The sequence below is a fragment of the Spea bombifrons genome, chromosome 3 (assembly GCF_027358695.1).
Source record: "Spea bombifrons isolate aSpeBom1 chromosome 3, aSpeBom1.2.pri, whole genome shotgun sequence".
Taxonomy (NCBI): Eukaryota; Metazoa; Chordata; class Amphibia; order Anura; family Pelobatidae; genus Spea; species Spea bombifrons.
Window position 1 is genome coordinate 11,966,384 of NC_071089.1, and position 20,680 is coordinate 11,987,063.

Below are 20,680 nucleotides of genomic sequence, written 5' to 3' on the forward strand. Positions count from 1 at the left end.
AACGTCCATTCAAGTCTTGAGGAAAGTCCTGTAGGGGACTGGAACAATCAAGCTTTTTTTGGACCATGGATGCGCTCTCTCTAGGTTATTCTATATCTGTACACCTCAAATAATTTCTATACAGAAAATAGAAGAAATCCTTGAAGCTTCTTCATTAGCAGATTAGACTTTATCTTCGATGTGAATATTTAAAGAGAAATAAGAAGTTTGGTATGAATTAGTGTAGCAGAGAGGAGCAACGCTGAGAACAGTACCTTCATGCGCATGTTACACTGCAGTGCGGCTCTTCACTGCTTCAATCTCATAATCCAGGTGATCTAGTTTTTAACTTTATCTCAACATTTCTCTACAGATAATCCAATTAGTGGCTTCCAGCAGTCAGGTTAAACTCTTTGGATTCCTGTTTGCTCGCAGGAAAAGCTCAAACACAAGCAAAACTAAAGAGTGGAATACGCCTTCAATGATTTGATCAAAAAACAACTTTTCTAGGCTGAAGATAAAATAACCCTTTTGCAGGGCATCTGTCGGGCCGTTTTGGAGCTACCATAGCCTCAGTAATAACAAATAGTAAAATCTGCATGTGGCTATGGCTGGCTAACTATGGGAATTGTATGATTACAAACGCATACTTGAATAAAGGTATCTGGATCACCAAGACAATGGAATTTTAAGCCCATGTTTAAGATGACGAGCAAAAAATAAAAACATTAAATAAAAATAATAAAATTATATATATTTCTTTAAATGTGCCTTCTATCTTTTTCATATCATCTAGTCTCAGGGTGAATGAAGAAATGGAAATGGTCACACGGATGATTCCTTCGATTTAGTGATATCCAATGATATAGAGTATATCATAAGGTTTTTAATTTGGTATAAAATGGAAGCCAGGAGAAAAATATAAATAAAAAAAACTAAGAAGGGTATTTCTCGGTTGTGGAAGGGGTTAAAAATCTAAATTTAAAGAAAAGGATGTATCTTTTCTTAAAAGATTTGCACGCTAATCCCAGGTTTTAAAGTGAATTAGGGAGCCTAAAGGTAGTAATTTTGGTGGAAGAAGGCGTTGATCAGCTTTAAGAAAAGAGGAATGGCAGATCAGCCAGGCAGGACGATTCATTATGGCTTTTAGTTTGGAGGGTCAGGTGAGACAAAAGCCAGTAAGAAGAGGATTAAAGTATTAACGCCTGATCATGGTGAGCATATGTATCGGGACCGTCCTTTGTATAAAGGCGGCAGATTCAAAGGGGAAGGTGGCAGGATTTAAAAGGAAGCGGAAAGGAAGACTCTGACCGGGTTATCAGGTTGGAGGGATTAAAGCAATTCTTCCCTTGAAAAAAAAGTTTTCATTAGATTAGTTTGGCCTCTTCCCTGCTTTAAGATGGGAACACAAAAAGAACAAACAGATTGTCGAGATTTGGAGGAAAACACCCAAATTCAAATATATTCACGTTTAAGGGACAATCTAGATATTAAAACCAAGCCTTAAAGAATCAGCACTGCGGCTTCTTTTTAAACATTGGGGCCATCCAGTTTTTCCTGACGTAGAGATTTAGAGTTGTTGCTTGTTTAACCCCCCTTACTGTATTAGCCTCTACCACCTCTGATGGGAGGCTGTTCCGCTTATCCTCTACCACCATCTCATTAAAAGCAGCCACGCGCAGACACGGGAAAATGTCGCCGGAATGCTGCGAAGCAAACAGCTGGCGCTTTCATGTACGTATGTTCCATAAGGACGCATATGATTTCAAGTAGAAAAATAATTATATGTCTAGTTTTTTTGTTTGCTATCCAAAAATACACAAGCATGCGTTTATGAAAAAGGCAACAGCAAGCGTCGCAGCGAGCAGGAATATCGAGCTCCAGCAGCCTCGTCCAAGCCTCCTGTAAGATCTCATGTGAACGATACGGCGTCTACTTTCACATAATGAAGATCTAGAATTCCAGTAACACTGGGAACAGGCGCCAGCAAATAATATTCTGCAGGTTGTGCCATCCGGACGCTAAGCTCTTTGGGAAAAAAGGTTTGGAAATACTCAGCTTAGGATCTAATTATTTTTGCCAAACAACATCTAGCGTTTAAAAGTGTCGTTCTGTTGGCGGGGCATTCCGTGGCTTCGTAGATTTCATTTCTGATCATTCTAATATAAAAATCCTTTCTACATTATTTGGAGACTTCAGAAGAGCAAATAATGTGTTTTTTAAATTAAAAAATGTAGACCAGAAAGACACAAGGCGATAGAAATAGTGCGATGCTACGACCCAGCTAGGAAACAACCTATAGAGAGGTCGCAAGGACATTAAAAGGGTAGCTCTGAACACATTATAATCGATTATTATTACCTTTTATTTATTAAGCGCCAACAATTTACACAGCGCTCTACTATTTATATGGGGCAGTAAACAAGCATAATCCATGCAGACAGATCAGGAGATGAGAACCCGGCCCGGGATTTCATACGACCAACAAATCCTTAACTAGATAAAACACATTCCAGAAGAGGCGATACAACAGGAAATTAAAGGTGCAAAAATAATCCGTAACACATCTATCGTTTCATTCTTTCCGCTAAAGGGTTAATTCACATACAAATGCAAATGTGACAGAAGCCTATCTACCGAGTTTCTATGAGAACAACCTATCAGAGACTGTTTTTGTGTCATATGACAATTTAATGTTCCCGGCAAACGTTATGAATGAAACAAAATATTACATGATTAAAAATTAATTAAATAATTGAGTATTTAGCAGTACTAACCATTTTAACACCGTATGCACTACAGCATCTTCAATATCTGGCCTGTTATATTCTAGATTCTCCGCATCTCAGATCTCTCTCATTCATGAACAGAGACAGTGAATTCTCTGTTTACCTGAATGCTTCATGCACGTCATTTCATGCATTCTTTGCATGAATTATGCGACCATTACAGATGGGAACTGGTAGAATGGTGCTGCCGATTATTATAATTTATATACACCTTGCTATATCGGAGTATTGCAAACACAGGATAAGGCAAAACAGGATCAGCAAGCTTCAGGTGACGCATACGGTACAGAAAACGTGAGGGACAGAGTTTGTGCTACAGAAAATAATGATGGAAGACGACATGTGAAACCAAAAGTAAGGAAGAATGAGCTCAATTCTGGTTAATTTATAGAATTATTTCAAGAAAATGTTTTTTCTTGAATAGTAGGACGTGTAAAGGAGGTACAGAAATACGGCCAGCACAAGCGATGAGGCAGAGAGGAGGAAAAAGTAAAGAATAGCACTAGGATCAGTACCAGCATGAACATAACCAGTCACAGCCTACCACCGACGCAGGGAATGGGCTGACTGGTGGGGAGGCCCGTGATCACGAATGAATCCCCTTTGGGTCCATCAATGGTCACAAGCCTACAATAACGGGGAGTTCACTCATGAAAGCTCACTATGCGCAGGCTTCTGCTACATCAGGAAAACGGGCTGTCTAGACGGGCCGCATGGTCCTTATCTGCCGTCAAATTCTATGTCACATTAACACAGAGTTTACTTTTACACAACACTAACCAAGACATAACACACGGCAACATCACAATACCACATTGCCAACGTATGCATGTTTGCTGGATGAAGTATTTTTAAAATGCGGAATTTACTCAACATTGCTCAACACGCACAGTCAAAAATACGCTGAATCGGCATGATTCTCACCACTAGATATGTCCTCCTTATAAAATCAGCTTGCAATAGTAGTTCACTGTGTACTATGAGGGCCATAGGGCACATACACAAATTTTAACCCTTTAAGGTAGACAATGCTCTGATTCCATGTTCGGCATGAAAAGGATTAAACACAAGGCTTGTCTGCAGGTATCCAATATAACCCTCTTGTTCCATGCTGAACAATGACAAATAAGTGGCCTATCATTCTAAAAGGGCATATGCAGCCCCCCGGTTTAAACGCTAGATACCCAATCCCATTCCCAACATAGCAACACTATGGAGACTGATGGTTTTAGTGTGCTTCACCTACAGGTTCCTGCATTTATTTAAAAGCTCCCTTATGTAGGCCGGGTCCTATACCAAACAACACCCCAGGAAGATTGCATCATTTTCACCCAAACCTTAGAATGCATATGTAGGCCTAGCCAACCCCCAACCCCATGTAATGAAGAGGCTTCCACTGCACCGCCGGTTCTATCCCGGCACACTGGGGACGTTTATGGGGTAGTAGCCAGTTCCCTGCTCTCTGGTTCTGACAGCCCAGACAGCCGCTTGTGTCGCCGGATACTAACCTTACGCTACAGACTTTAATTAAAGGAACCTGCTTGATAAGCTGTTGAAAGCAACTTTGGACAATAGTTCACAATGTATTACAAGCGCCATCGCTAAATTCAAATTTGAGAAGAAAAATATTATGCTACAGTCATCTACCCAACAAACACTTTGCATCCGTTTAACGAGGGTGGCTCGTGAATCGCACACGATGGTACAATATGGCAACTGCAGAGGGGAAACACATAATTATCACACTGCCGTGCTTTGGAAACAAGGGGAAACCTATCACAAAGTTTAAGGCATGCCTACAGACAGATGATGATGATGAGGATGATGATGATGATGACCTCCCATCCGCTGCACATACTTCCCAGCAGAATACAAGCACAAGCCAAAACGATGGATGTACGCTGCCATCTGGTGGCCAGTGCTGCTATAGCACTGGATAGGCCATTATCAGTAAACAAACCTGTAGTTTTACCTATTTGTTATTTATATAGTGCTTGCAATTTTTGGTATGACAAAACTAGAATTAACAGACTAGGCCAAATCGATACATGAGGCAAAGAGGGACCGGCTCAATGGATCAATGTGTTTTTAATGCAAACGGGTTTTCCTGATGGGCCTGCCGTTTCCCAGGGTGCAGATTATTAGGAGGAAATCTGTGTTTAAGGGATGCTAATTTATGGAGCGCACACAATGTGCTCCTAATGTATGGGGGGGGGGTTGACCCTTCCCTACTCATTTACATGCCCAGCGGCAATCACTTCTCTTGGGAACATATTGAGGCACATAAGACCAATTCTTAAAAGATAAATTGCACCCTCACGACAAAAAGACATTTCGGATTATTTGAATGAACCAAAATGTAGCAGTTTCATACAGGCAGAAAAAATACATCTTGCAAACTGCATTTTAAGGACATCAAAGATGTTTTTCCTCATTGTGAAACAATGAAGAAAGAGGATTTTAAATTGCAGGAGATCGCAATGGGTTAAACAGCAGCGTCGTCCCACTGATTCAGCTCCATGTACTTTGATCTAGCGCCGGTCTAATAAATGTATGGCCACATACTGTGACGGAATCCCCAATATTTATGCTTCTGATATGATAGATATTCCATTAAAAATCAGCTACTATAGTCATTTACAGTATTAACCCCGTCTGCACTGTATTTCCGATCAATGTTATGTTATCTTAATAGTTGCAATCTGCTTTTCTTCCTAACACAAGGAAATCTCTGAATAACCCTAAAGCTTTGATCGGTAATTTATATATTCTTCCTTTAAATGAGAAAAATCGATTCCGTTTCATTTCGGTTGAGCGAATTTGCCAATACAGCAAAAACTAACCACTTGCAATACCAATCTCACGTCCCAGACAGACAAACTACTAGGTTATATACGCAAAAGCTGACAATCTCCAAATAAAAAGAAACCAGTAAGAACCTGGTATCCAAAAGAGAGAAAACAGACCTTTTCATGTGGTCTGTGGCAACTCCAGTATCAAAGCATGGGGTTTATTCACTAAAGGGAGAGTTGTGGTTTTAGTTCTCTCACTATTATACATTAGGAAGGGCCAGTACTACCAAGTTTTGTCTGCAAGAAGGGCTGAGGTGACCCTGTATAATGTATAATTCAACATGTAAGGAGACTGCAGAAATGTCACTCATTTAACGCTACATTGTATAGGAGCCAAGCTCAGAGGATGGGCCTTCATAATGTATCGGCAAGTGACGGAGATAAAACATAACTCTCCAGTCACTTCCCTTTAGTGAATAGACTCAAATGTGTAGACCTCCCAGTTATACAGTACAGTCTGTGAGAAGCCTCTACAAAGGTTCACATCATCATCATCATGGTTTTCCCAGTAGCAAAGACTGCTTATGAGCCGCAGAGTAATAGATTAAGGAGTAACAGACAGAAATAGTCTCTGGAATGTTCCTCCATCAGTAAACGATGCAGAAGATTTATGAATAAACTTCCAAGCCGAATCTTTAACCAGCATCCCGTGCTTACCCGAGTGCGGGTGTAAGCTTAAAAAATAAATAACCTTCATCAGTAAAGAGAGTGAATGCCAAGTGGTGAACACTGGTCTGGCGTTAAAAGGGTTAAATCTTAAGAAGCCAGATGTATGTATTTCTTTCCTCCAAGGCATCTCACAAAGTTTCATCATTAAAAAAAAAAAAAAAAAAAAAAAAAAGGAGCCACCCAGAACAAAAATATTTGTAACACTAAAAGAAGTTCTCGACTCATGTTACGCTGAGTTTTGAAGTTTGAATGCATGTTTTATGGGCATTAATAGTCATTTCCCAATTCCACAGGAATGGAGACAGAAAAAAGGGAGCTCACAGCCTAACAGTGTACATATTCTGACATTTTTGAAGAAGAGACCTCCGAGGTCCTGAAAACTTGGTTAACTTTTCATCTTTCTTCTATGCTGGCCCAATAAAAGGCTTGACTGAAGAATCCAGCGTAACATATAACCAAAGTGTATCCTTACAGTTTGTTGGCCTCATTGGGGTAACACAGACCAATACCTTTCATCCAAATCTCTCAACAATTACGCTTACTAGAAAATGAAGTTACAATAAGCCAAGTAGATGAGTAAAATAAATGAATAAAAAGGGCTGATTTCATCTAAATGGTAGAGGAACTACTGGAATAGAACAAACCGAATGTTTGGGCCTCGCTTCATTTCAATGTGTTGCGGAGGTCTGACCGTTACCGAGTCTTGCAGTCGGGGTGAAATCATTCATGAAGTCTTTTTCTTACAGAGGTTGATGCTCACAGAGCTCCCATTTCCTGGCTTCCTACATTCAGTCGCCGAGGCGGATCCTTTTTTTTTTTTTTTTTTTTTTTTTTTTTTAACATCAGGGGTACGACCAAAAGGTACAAAGCAGAAGTATAAGAAAGCGGTTGAGAACATAACCAAGTCCATCAGTAATGGAGTGCGGCGAGAAGAAATGGAGTGCGGTGAGAAGAAATGAACTGCTGCTAAACACATCGGGACGTGAAGGGTTAAACAAACCAGGGCTTTGGTTTCTATTATTATTTATGACGCACCGATGCATCCCGCAGAGCTGTAACAACAGAGCAAGATCATCTCCAGCTTAAACATTACACAAACTCAGGTGGTGGTAGGGAAATTCCAGCGTTTTACAGACAGGGCCCACGTGACATGCGACCTAACACTAGCTACGTGACTGTAACCGTCACACGTATCACTGTAACCGTCACACGTATTCACTGTAACCGTCACACGTATTCACCGTAACCGTCCCACGTATTCACTGTAACCGTCCCACGTATCACTGTAACCGCCCCACGTATCACAGACACAGAAACATAGAATCCGACGGCAGATAAGAACCTTTCGGACATCTAGTCTGCCCATTTCCCTGCTTTAATACTCGGCTCTTAAGCAGTCCTTGGTCTTGGATTCAGGATATCCATATACCAATCCCATACTTCTTTAAACTCCTTCACTATATCAACCTCTACCACTTCTTCTGGGAGCCTGTCCCATTTATCTTCCGCCTTCTCTCAGTAAAGTGAAAAACCCTCTTCCTCCGACTCTCTCGTTTTATATTATGACCTCTTGTTCTAACATTTCTCCTCCTCTGAAACAGGCTTCCCTTACTTTGTTAAATGTTTCTACCACACTCTTCTCACCTCCAAGCCTGAGATATGAAGATCTCTTAGTCTTTCTTGACAAAGCCCTGACAATCCTGTTGACACTTTGGATAAACAAAGCAGAACAATAATCAAATGTCATTCTGCAGATCACTTATCCCCTTCCACCAATTTAATGATAATGAAAGACCTCCTGAAGGATCGTACTAATTACATAGTAGATAACGTATAACTGCTCTTCACCAGCCCTGGTCGATGTATTTACCTTGTTTAAAATGTTTCTTTTATGTACAGAAAGGTTTCCAACTGCAATATGTTCCTTCATTGTGCTCTCTAATTACTCTGCACAGTGTTTGTCTAGATGGCTATATATAAATATTACACTCAACCCTACCGTCCATTCTCAAACTCCAATTACTTTTAACGATGTTTGAGCAGCGAGGAGGCCGAGGACACATGTAATTGCCATGTTATGATTTGTTGATATCCCCTTGGCAACTTTAACAATTGCTAAAGCCTTCTAGGTTTTCAACTTCATTGAACGATTCTCTTCTACAAACTTGGTATGATCCATGATGGTATCAAGCAGGCAGCTGCAGCCATGGTTCATGACCTACCTAACATACAAACGGAAGGGGAAAAAACTGCCGTATGTTGCCATGAACCCAATGGGTCACCAATATCTTAACATGAACCAAACTTTTCTCAAAGCTTTGGGGGTTTTTTGCCTTGATAAATAGGACAAATAAAAATACTCAGCCTAGAATGAAAGTTGAAGACTGAAGTTGGTAATACATCCCCAGCAAAAAAAAACAAAAATCCACTTCTCGTCCAGCCAAAGGAATCTTATTAGCAAACATGCTTATCTATCCCGCCAACATACTTTGCAGGGGTGTACATGAAAAAACTAAACAAACAATGACGTAAAAAAACAAAAGCTACAATATAAAGATAACACAGATAAGAAATGAGCACAGGCTGATCATACAGAACAGACACATGAAGGGGAATTGCCAAGCCCATAAAAGATCATTACCTAGAGGGATTAAGGAATAGGCAGGACAGGGAGAAGAAAAAACGAGCGGGGTCAAATACACAATGGGTCTAATTTTGACAACTTGTATTCCTGGCTGATAGTAACATCGTTCCCAGTGGGAGGTGAGGTTAAGTTGGGGTTACATGGATAGTTCAGCATAGAAATCAGCGGAGGACTGTTTGAAGATCTTAACGTTAATGAGAGCGGGATGGGTTCTTTATAATGGGTACAATATTGGAGGAGTCTTGAAGGCGTGATTAGGAGGAGATGATGATGGGAGAAGACAGGTGATTAGAGGGATTAAAGTAGAAGAAAGTTTAATTGCCCTAGGGGCCAGCACACTCTAATCCCAGTGACCGCTCTCGCAAGGATGTACACCTAGGATGCATTAAAGGGTAAGTCATAATTGCCATAAAACGGCACGGGAAATGATTCACCTGCCAGACACACATGGAACATTTCTGGTCTCACATTCAATGGGACTTTGTTATCTTTAATTTTAACAGTTTTATTCACAGTGATAAAATTTCACTTATCCTTTTTTATATTTTTATTTTTTATGACAAGACTTGTGTAGCAGCGGGCCATCCAGGTATAAATGACAGGAGCTTTCATGGGTAAGTGAAAATAGAAATCAGAGGAATCCATCTTTATGCAAAATAACATGACTGGAAGATAACCAATCACTGAATCCATGTGTAACATAGAATATGGCCTTTTAAGCGAACACAATGTGCCATTGGAGTCATGGGAGTGATAAAGAGCCTCTGTACTCCTATAAGGATATTCCATTACAAATCAGCTGTTTCCAGCTACAATAGTCATTAAAAGGACATTTCTAAGTGACCCCAGAATTTTACATTAGAACTAGCTTAGACCTGCCTAAACTAAGCTTGACCTCCAACCTCCTTAATGGCAACATATATTCTGCCATAACACTCTCTAACATGAAGGACATAACCAGAGTTCAGAGTCTGAGCCACAGGCAGAGCAAGACTAGTTACATTAATGACTAAGTTGTCAAGATAAAAAGTCAATGTAGTTGTCCAGAGAACCTGAACAAGAGGAATTTTGGGAAAAAAAACTCAAAATGGTTGGACCGTCTGAACAGTAACAATGTGGCAATAGCGTCCACACAGCGATAAACTGACCTGCCTGCAAATTAGAACAGGTATTTGAAATATTAAAGTTTGCTTACATATAAAGTTGCCTGACATTCTAGACTTGGAATGCATAAGTAGCCTCTCCTGAACATATACATAGATGACATTGTCTCGCAAACTGCCTGTCTTACCAAAACCCAGGACGTCTCCTCTACTGTATCACCTGCTGACGCTACAGCAACTCATATGTCGACAAAAAATTATTCATCAAAGATGCTGTTCCATTATCGCTTCAAAAACTTTTTAGAGCAGGATTTTTAAGTCTGATGATTCATAACATTACTGTTTTAATAAATCTGTATTATGCTTGGCTTATAGATTGCGAGGTCCAGCAAGTAAGACCTTTGTCTCTGTTTAAATAAGTCAAAATGGATAACTTCTCTTTGGGATTTGTCTGATCAAGTTAAAATATATTTATACCTAATCATGCCGAAATTATTTATATGAACGTCATTCACAGAAAACGCGTATCCATCTCCACAAAATAAAGCTATGAACTTTGCGACCTAAGCTTGCTCTTACTGCACACCCCAATGAACAAGTCGTTGTGTTACGAGCGCAACGAGACAATGCTAGGAGCCTTCTACAAGTGATCGTGAAACATTTTCCCAGTCGTTCTTATGCTGCCGTTTCCCACCGGAATTTCAAAGGAGCGAACCGAAAACAAAAAGAACATAAGGTTTTGTAGTGTTTGAATTTGAGGTTTTGCCGCTGTTTGAATAGTTCTCAAGTGTCCAGAATGGCACCATTCATTCCGCTTACAGAATTTCACAGCACGAACTTCAAGCCTTATAACAAGGGCACTTTCTTACTTTTAAAACACTCTCTTTTCCGGTTTAAATTTCAAAGGGAAAGAAGTTCTACATCGAGAATAAGAAAAACACTTTTATGGGTAACGTGGAAAATAAAAATGGTTTGCAGACCTGATAATTTTGCACTACAATTTCATTTTAATAGAACATATGGGCAGCGAGGAAACATTTCAAGCGGAGAACAGCATCTAAATACCCCCGGAAATTCCAAAAGTGTCCATGCTCCCTTAATTAAGACGTGGGTGGAGCAATTTAAGGAATATCATTTCTTAGTCAAAGGTTTTAAAGTCTGACAAAGGCAACTTTTCCTATTCCTTTTCATTTTTTTTCAGTAACTTCAGGCAGCTGATAAACCTCTGAAAGCAAGAAACGTTCCCAGCAAGGTGTTGGCTCACATATTGTTTTTCACAAGTGCCATTCGTTTCAAGTGGTGCTTACCTATTTTTTTTGGAACGTTCATCTTTTCCTCTTTTGACTCCAAATATTCTTGTAATCAGCGTGCTGAAGAGGAGCGTGGAGGAATTTCTCACCTAATGTAAACACAAGACAAGTTAAAAAATAATAAAGTAAACAACTTTCAGATGCCTACATTATTTTCTTTTCTGAACCTAGCCCACGAAGAAAAGGGAAGGTTACATGGAGACAGATCCAAAATATTATGCCTTTCTACCTAGAAGTAATCAGTGCGGTGGAAATGTTTGACGCGGCAAAATGCAATACTTTCGGCGTGGAATGGGAAGAATTTGCAAGAATCCCATCGCTGCCACCAACCTTAACACAACCAGTTAATGTTTCTAGCCGTGCGTCTTATAAGTGGGACTTTGTTCCCACCATCCTGCCACCATCTCTCTCAGCTGATACACAGATCTCTTATCTTGAGTGCTAGAATTTGCAAGTATCCCATTTCTGACACCAAATTTAATGCAACCAGTTAATGTTTCTAGCTGTGCATCTTAAGGTGGGATTTTGTTCCCACCGTCCTGCCACCATCTCTTGAGTGCTTGGCTTTAAAAGAAACACATCCGTTGAAGCTCAATGTGTGGGCTTTCATGTAAAACACATTTAGTTTTTTCACATTAGTACTCGCTGAAATAAAAGAATATGTTACATGTGGCCACAGGCCTGGCATTAGTTGAAGGCAAATCAAATGGAGATTGTACGGTAGTTACGAGTTGAGGTTGGGTTGAAAAATGATTTTTTTTTTTTTTTTTAAGGCTTCAGGCTACAGACATGTTGCGCATGAAGGAAATGAATCACTGGTGAGACAGCTAGAAGTTAAATGAAAACGTTCATGGAAAACGGATAAAGAGCACAGGTATGAGCGCTGGCGGGGAAGCAGTGCAGAAATGTCACAGAAACCAGCGAGATTTATTGCGTGGAAAGCTGAACCGTGCAGTCTCCCATGTTATCGATACGTTGATGAACATACATTAAACATGGGTGGGCCCTGCTTAGAAGTCATGAACAGCATTGATCATATAACAATGGGTTTTCTTACGTCAGGTATGGGTGATATTCCCTTGGAATATACTGAACAGGGACCTGTGAGATGTGGAGGAGAACGAGCCTAAACAAGTGAAACAAACATGGAACACCACAGCACAGAATAGGAGCTTATTAACTAAACCATGATCGGCAAATGATTAGCTGCATAAATTAAAATTACAAAGGATAAAGATGTAGAGGTCTGAGCTGGTCCTTCAAAAAATCCACAGGATCATGCAAGGTCAACAGGTTCTTCCTTCAAGAGAAACTCCCTATAGTCGGCCCGCGTAAATAGTTGGTTAAATGTTTCTCTTTCCATTTTCACCATAACCGCCTAAGAACAGCGTGGCTACAAGATTACCAGTACCAGTGATGGATGCAGCGCTTCAAATACGCGCGGCATGGACTAATGTTACTATGGCGGCTGCGGCAGCTTGGCACAGGGTATATAGTGTTTGTGGGCCATTTACAAGCGAGGTTGCCCATTTCCCCAATTGACCCATAGAGAAGTGGTGCACCAGGGAGCCTGACTGGCCAATGCAGTTGGGGCTGCAAGTCAAGACGAAATATGCCAACGTACATACATTTATTTACTTCTACACTAGGAACACAACTGGTGGGAAACCCTTATTATCCATATCTAAAGGGCCGTGTATACAGAATTTATCTAACCCTGGAAAACTCACATAAAAGGACACAGAAACGCTGAGAACGCATGAACTTCTGAGTGAAATAAAGGAAAAAGCAAACAAGCTGGCATTTCCATTATTTGCGCATTTTCATATAAACACGTAAAAAGCTACACTCTATTTGCGTCTCCCACACACAGTAAAAACTCCGGCTATTTTTAATTGCTGTTGTGCAGTCCCTGTCCTTGAGTGGCTTGTATCTGGACATTCAGGCTTCGTTCAAACCGAACGGCCTTTTAATCAGCAGAAGAACTGAACCAAACTGACACTTTGTGTACCGAGCACAAAGACGCGTTCTAACCCTGCACGCCGGCAATCAGCGTACGATGCCTATCTGCCTTCATTCTGCCGAGGCGGCAGCTTTTCAACTCGCATTTCCCACACATTGCTCTGTTTGTGTCCAATTTACCCACTGGATTTTGCAATCATATTCATAAATCCCGACAGCTCGATTAACCCTTCTAATGCCTACAAAGGGCTTTGATTTTGGAGGGGGGGAACGCGCTGTACGTTTAGTTAAGGTCTTCTCCTGTTACATTTGATTGATGTAAAAAGGTTAACGGTTAAGATGATATAGGTTTTTTTATCATGAATGTTTAAAATAAGCAAAGACTTTTTTAAAACAATATATTTACTGTATTTTATTGACCGTTTGGGAGGCTTCATAAATGATTGCGCATTAATGCGGATAATGGAATCATTTATGTGGCGGATGTCTTGATTTTGATAATATGTAATACTTAGTACCCAGAGCTCATCATACCCTGGAGAGACACAAATTGCCTAACGCCCTGCAAGCACTCACATGTGGTTGGCAGAGAGTGATAGGCACAGTAATCTTAAACCGCTACAGGTCCTGCTTCCATGATACGGGTACAGCCTGGCCGGATCTGGAGTTCATTGGAGACCAGAAAGCTCCAGGTTGGCTATTACTAGTTAAATAATTTATTTTCATATAATTTTAAAGCCCTCATGGAGAAAGATAAGATGGCAATGTATGGGTTACTCATATTGCAAATCTTGTATATAGTCAACTTAAATGTTATAGTTAATGTTCATTGTTTCCCTATTATAACAGAATCTGCCGGCATGCTGTATATAAAAGTATTGTAACGTTATTGCATTCAAAGGCTGGAATGAATTCCATCAGCTCAGAGAAATGATATAATAAGCAGTAACATTGTAGAGGTTCCTGTGTCACACACTCCATCTTTCTGGGCGACGTGTAGAGTCCACATTCACCGGTGGTGGGGAGCTGGAGGAGATCCGTCCCTCAGCCTTTCTGATGAATGCACACAAAAGCTTTACACGCTTCTTTGATCAATAACTTCAGCACCTGATGTTTTTAACCATGTAAAATATTTGCACACTGTATGTAAACTTCACCTTAAAATGTTGTACTTTTTTCCAGATACGGCTTTGGAAACTACCGAGAAAATAAGCCTAGACATACTGTATAGATAAGGTGGGCCGATGTCTTCTAAGAAGAGTCCACTAACAACGACATCTGTACCCGGGTAATACTCGTCCCCGAAAACCAACTGCAGCCCCAGGATAAGTTCTCAATACACAGGCTTCCCTATTCAGGTACTTAGGTCAAGTTAAATGGGCTTATAAGCAGACCAGTCAAACAGGAACCATCAGGGGCAAGCATTTATTATCACCCAGGGCTTCATCAAACATCAGCGGATTTGCACCACAAGCTGCCACCTCCTCGCTGCTAAAATGGAAACATTTGGCAGTCCAGAATTTATTTTAATCTCAAATCCTCATCACATTTTAATCTATATATATATATATATATATATATATATATATATATATATATATATATATATATATATATATATATATATATTTATTTATTCTCTGATACAGGGAATGCATGGGAGTGTTGCGATAAAAAAATAATAATTTTGGGTACTGGGCTGTCAAAGGCTCCTCTTGGCACTAAAGAACGCTGTTCTGGAAATAGGTTCATGGGTACCACGGCACCAAGTGTAAGCCGTTCAAAGACGTGACAGTGGAAAAAGCAATAACTCACAGCTTAAGGTCTCCGAAGCATGAAGATTTTATGTACAACAGATGTTAAAGCGTGAATGCAGGTCAATCATTTACCGCTCCCTGTGTACCTGCAGAACGAGGTTATTTGCAATAGGGCGGCGCATGTTCCTAGCCGAGGAACCTGTCGGGTACAGCGCGTACTCCTTAACTCCCTGCTTACGGCAGCTCAAGATATTTCAGGGATCAAGCAGAACAGGCCATTGTTTAATGCAGATACTTAATACAATGTCACAGCTATATACGTAATTACAGAAGTCATTACAGAATGTTTGCATTCACTCAAAAATGTACGCGCATTTTTGGGCTGTTTTAATATAATTTAGGGCTGTAGAACACTGATACACCCAGCAAAACTCTGAGCTTCCAGTACAGAGGGACATCAGGGGAGGAAGAAGGTGCAGAGGGACTGGAGTCCCAACAGACCGCCTCCTCTAGAGAGGGACATATGACCACGATCGCACTGACCATCCGGCACGTTAACGAGCATAAGATCACATATCCAGCCATCGCACACGCTCACGCAATCAGGCGGCTGCTGGCCTTAAAGTGCCAGGAATGCCTCATCATCGCCAGTCCGGTCCTGCGTATGACAACGATTAGAAAGCAAGGTAGGCCTTTTTTGGCCATAACTAGTGTATATACTGTGTATAAATACATACACATAAATTCCAGACTCTTTCTAAAGTGTAGTATTAAAAAAGGGATTCCAGTAAATAATACAAATCTTCCCACTTATTGTCTTAGCACAAGTTTATCTTCTAGTGTTAATATTTCAAGATAAAAAAATAGCGATAATGAGATCATCGTCAGGGAAAAGTTTAAGATTCTAAACTGCCCTGATAACGCGGAGGACACTGAGAAAGTAGAGAACATATTAATATAAAAACACAAACACAATGTACTCTGAAGGACAGAAACAAGCACGCCAGATTCATTTCTGTAAAAATAATTTCAGTACAATATCATTTGTGGGAAGGAGATTTAACCTCCGCATCATGGGAAACGCAGTCAATCTGCGAACAGCTAAACTCTGAAATTCCCTTTATATGAAATATATTAAATATTTTTATTTCTGCAATGGGTGCTTTATTCCCAGTTGTGTTTATTTTGTCTTGGGCTTAGCTGTTTGATATAACCAAGATAAAACTAGGTCCTTGTATTTAAAGCACAGCAGCCAAAAAATAAATACAAAATAAGGATTATGTGCCGTCTGCAACAGGAAACCAGCCCCAGCTGCAGTAGCCCAAGTTGCAGTTGCCCTGTATGCCCTATGGGCAGTCCATTAAAAAGTCTACAAAATATTTTCCTATAACTTCATAAAACTGCATAATTTCATGAATGCAGCATTATAACCGGCACAGGAACACAAAATACAAATATACCCCCCACTAACAAGACACGCTCTGCAGAGTGCTATTTCCCCTTACATGAAGTTATGAACACCGTTCGAAACGTCAAGAGGACCCCATCACCAGCAACTGTTTCAGAATGTGGACCGTGAATTAGGTTTTACTTACTGCCCAGACGGGTGAAGTGAAGCCAAGAATAGCAGCCCGGGTCCCCTCGCCGACGTACGGAATAATATTTTCACCCAAACGTGTGTCACGGAATAGGGCTCTTAAGATATTTAAAGCGTGAACCTGAAACGTAAATTGACAATTAGTGAATTTTCTATTTTCCATCACTAACGCTATTTTTATTTCACTGGGTTATTTTTCTATTCAGTTCGATTGCCTGCTGTCATTCTACTTCTTACCCCATAATATCCCTGTAATTGAAAAATGATTTCTTTAAAAACGTTACATTGTCTGATGCTTCCCATTTCTCACCGCGCACTCCATTCACATAAACGGTCATTTTTCTTTTATTCTATTGGCCGTGTCCCCTATCATATTGTAAACATCATCAAGAAGCGTTCTAACAACGGCAGATATGTTTGTGTGCGCTACGCATTTACTTTACAGGAAACGTTGTTTCGAAACGACACGAGCATTGCGTGTCAGATATAATGGCACACGAGAACGCGTTTCTCTCGAGATGCCGCCGCAGCTGGGTTCCTAATTCACTGTTATGTAATAATTAATCTTCGCAGCTGCTTTCCATCATTTGTGTCAAAATGAAATGATTAACGGAATAAGAATGCCGGACAAATAATGTCTTCCTAACAGGCAGGAGATACAACGTTTTATTTCAATTAAGCCATGCTTGTATATTACACTTTTCATTTGCAGACCACCCTACGACAATAAAAGAACCACCACATATAAAATATTTAGACGGAACACATGCTCCTCGCAGACATGGAACTGTTCCACTGCAAATTAAGTTAAATTGATTATAAGGAAGAGAGGATTTATACATGGAACAAATACTTATTCCCATTGCACGTCAACCGCAATAGGTGGATATACCGTATTGGCCCGATTATAGGCCGCACCCCCCCCACACACTTTAAGTCTTTAAAGAGGGGGTACAGCCTATAATTGGGGTTTAGGGCAGGAATGCACAATTCGTATCGCCCGACGCCCAGAACATGCAGTTCCAGGCGCCGGGCAGGTGTTTTTTCTCTTGTTTTATATTTATCCCTGCTGCGGGCAAGCAGCAAGGTGAGCGATGCAGACAACCCCCGCTGCTGCCGGCACTTCCGCCGGGGTTCCTATGACAGAGCGCTGGTGTTACCTGACCTTCCGGTGCTCCACCATAAAAGCCCCGGAAGTACCGGCTAGTGGCAGCGGAGGTTGTCTGAGCACACCGGCTGCCAGAGAGGAGAATCCCCTGCAGCGCTGCAGGGGATCTGGATCCTCCTCTCTGGCAGCTGGCGTAAAGATAACCTGATGAGATGCAATTAGAACTCTCACTAATTACCTATTAAGCAGAGCTAACTGAGCCTCTCAAGCAGAAGAAGTTCATTGTTTTATAACATATCGTCAAGGATTTGAAATATTTTACCTCTTGTGAACTTGCAACTCCTGTTTCGCTTGGGAGATGTTTATTCCAAGGAATACACAAGGGGCCATGGAAGATGTATTACACAATACTTGAAAATGGCAAAAGGAACATATTTTCTTTAGTCTAGATTAGCCCTCTTTGACTGTTTGGAACAGTGGGATGTATGTTGGGATCACTAGTTTACTATGTAGTGTCAGCAAGAGACAACGAACAAAGCGTGTCAGCAAGAGACAACAAACAAAGCGGTCAAATTACTATAACGCCTCAAACTGAAAATAATAAGATCACAAGAAAAGCAAAAATGAACAAGTTGATGGAGTCTGCTGACCAACTTCTTGTAAAAGCATTAAGCTTGCCTTTACAGGTTACAAGGAGGCAACGGGCCGGCTGGACCAAGAGTGGTCGGTGCACTCCATTTCCAGGAGAAAATGTTTACTAGTATTACAGGTTTCACTGGCAACAGTACTTCAAATAACCATACGTGAAAGAGATCTAAGAGTCCTGCTGGTGGCGGCAGCTATCGTAAAAGCAAAGAGAATATTCGAAGCTAAAGTACTGAGTAGATAAAGACAAATAGAATCACAGAGAATGCCTTCATAGAACATCAAAGATTATGTGACAGGTAAGTACTCTTTCAAACAGAATCCTCAGGTTCCCCATATCAAAGAGGGTATAAAATGTCCACAAAGGGTATGGATTATTAATCATATTTCAACTCTGAAGCTTTAAATTTGACCATGTTGTCTTTGTTCAACTGTTTTTGCAGACATTGAACCCCCCCGCCCAGCACCAGCCCCTTTTCAAAGGGACGACCGGACAGTCTGCCAGCCAGGTACCACCAGGGTTACTTTTTCCATTGTATCTGGCCCAGTAAAGCCTGATGATTGCGTAAGTCTTTTGTAATGTTTGTGTAACATCCTGTTGTTATGACATCACAGTACTAGCTTGTGCGGTGTTACCTGTGGGATTGTGCTGGTGTTTCCAGATGGATCGCTTGCAGGCAATGCCAGGTGTATTAATTCCTTCATAGTCATTTTCAGCAGACCTGCTTTACTGTTTTTTGGTTCGGACGCCAACAAAGCCTGCAGACAGGAAAAAAAAACTTTGCGTCAAGGATGAAGTTATAATAAATGTGCGTAAAAATGTTAAAAGTTATCCAGCCGTTATATGCAATTCAATACAGAACATGCAGCGCCCCTTTAAAATATTTGTTAAGAAATGTTTGTAATTTTAGAGCTTCCAGTAAGAAATCTCAACGTCTTTTGCCCTCTAAGGGGCAAAATTTGAAATATAGCTTAATTAGGGGTTTTTCTGCCTTCTTTTGGCCCAAAAGCTGGAAGGATAGGTAGAAGGGTTGGACTCGATGAACTTGGGTATTTTTTCAACCTAAATTACTATTACTAAACAAATGTATCAAGGCACAAACAATTCCCACCTAGTTACGACAACAAGCTGGAGATGTTACTCGATCAGGTCTAGCGTCCAAAACAGGGAGATTAAAATATTTTATTGAAAATGTTAAAACTGCACATATTGGAGTTTTCTGACGATTACAGAATTGTTTGGATTAAACTGAAATTCTGAAATAGACAAAGCTTTCATTTTTCAGGTCTGCTACTTCTACAGAAAGTGAGACCTGGAGAGGCAGCTGTGCATTAAAACCTTATATTTGCAGCCCAGATATATCAGTTAGATTACGTTCTTCAAAAAGAACGAGTGCTGAACGCTGGTGGTGAGAATAAAAATGGCTAATCTGATACTTTTAAGAATTCAATTCAGCAAACACACTTAGAAACCCATTATCACACACCGCCAGAGCCTCGAGAGGAACGGGAGATGTGAAAAGGTCCCGACCCCGGTAAGCTACCGCTTTTATTCTACCTTTATAAGCCCATCTACCTTTTCACAGATAGGATGCGGCCGGGCAGAGTGCTTGGCAGCCAAAAAACATGTTGATTACGAAACAGTAAAATCTTTGTTTAATGCCTCCAAGAAGTCTTTGTGGCGTTTTATCTTTCGCAGACTGCGTGGTAAGTGGAACGCCATTGCAGGGAGCGGAGACATAATGTTCTAGAATGGCTTATCAGGACCATTAGAACAGGCAGTCACAAACAGATGCCCATAGCGGAAAAATAAATATTCGCAGTCGGGATGGCCAGGTACTTTATTTAAAAGCGGCTCTGCTAAATTTGATTATAAGCGTTACAGATCGATGGAGTAACGTTGGGCAATGGCGGTCCTGCAGGGCACAAGTTAACCCTCTAATGATGGCCCTCTGCTGGCATCTTCTGCTCATTACTTCCGTAAGTATTTATTATTGTGCATGGTGCTTTTACTATATTACTGGCTCATGTGTGAGCAGAATTATCACTATTTGCACCATAACTGCACATAAGCAACACCAGACTTTACCAATAACAAGTTCTGAGACACAGCTGTTCAGATCCATACATACAGTACACAAACATGGGTCCGAGGGTGCTCAACAAAGCTTTGGGGGGGGTCACCATTTTGTGTCACCCCACTGCCTCCTACTCTAATCTGTGCCTAGTTAATGCACACACGGTGCCTCCTATATACGGCTATGT

The 20,680-nt window shown here is 40.7% G+C and overlaps 1 protein-coding gene across 1 annotated transcript in view; it reads right to left on the reverse strand.

Moving 5' to 3' along the window:
• Positions 1-20,680, reverse strand: part of THADA (THADA armadillo repeat containing) — a 194,516-nt gene that overhangs the window by 129,283 nt on the left and 44,553 nt on the right. Inside the window, exons 24-26 of the mRNA XM_053458824.1 lie at positions 19,052-19,174; positions 16,661-16,783; positions 11,344-11,435 (exon numbers count right to left, since the gene is read on the reverse strand). Of these exons, the coding sequence (XP_053314799.1) occupies positions 11,344-11,435; positions 16,661-16,783; positions 19,052-19,174 (338 nt within the window). The remainder of the gene's footprint in view (positions 1-11,343; positions 11,436-16,660; positions 16,784-19,051; positions 19,175-20,680) is intronic.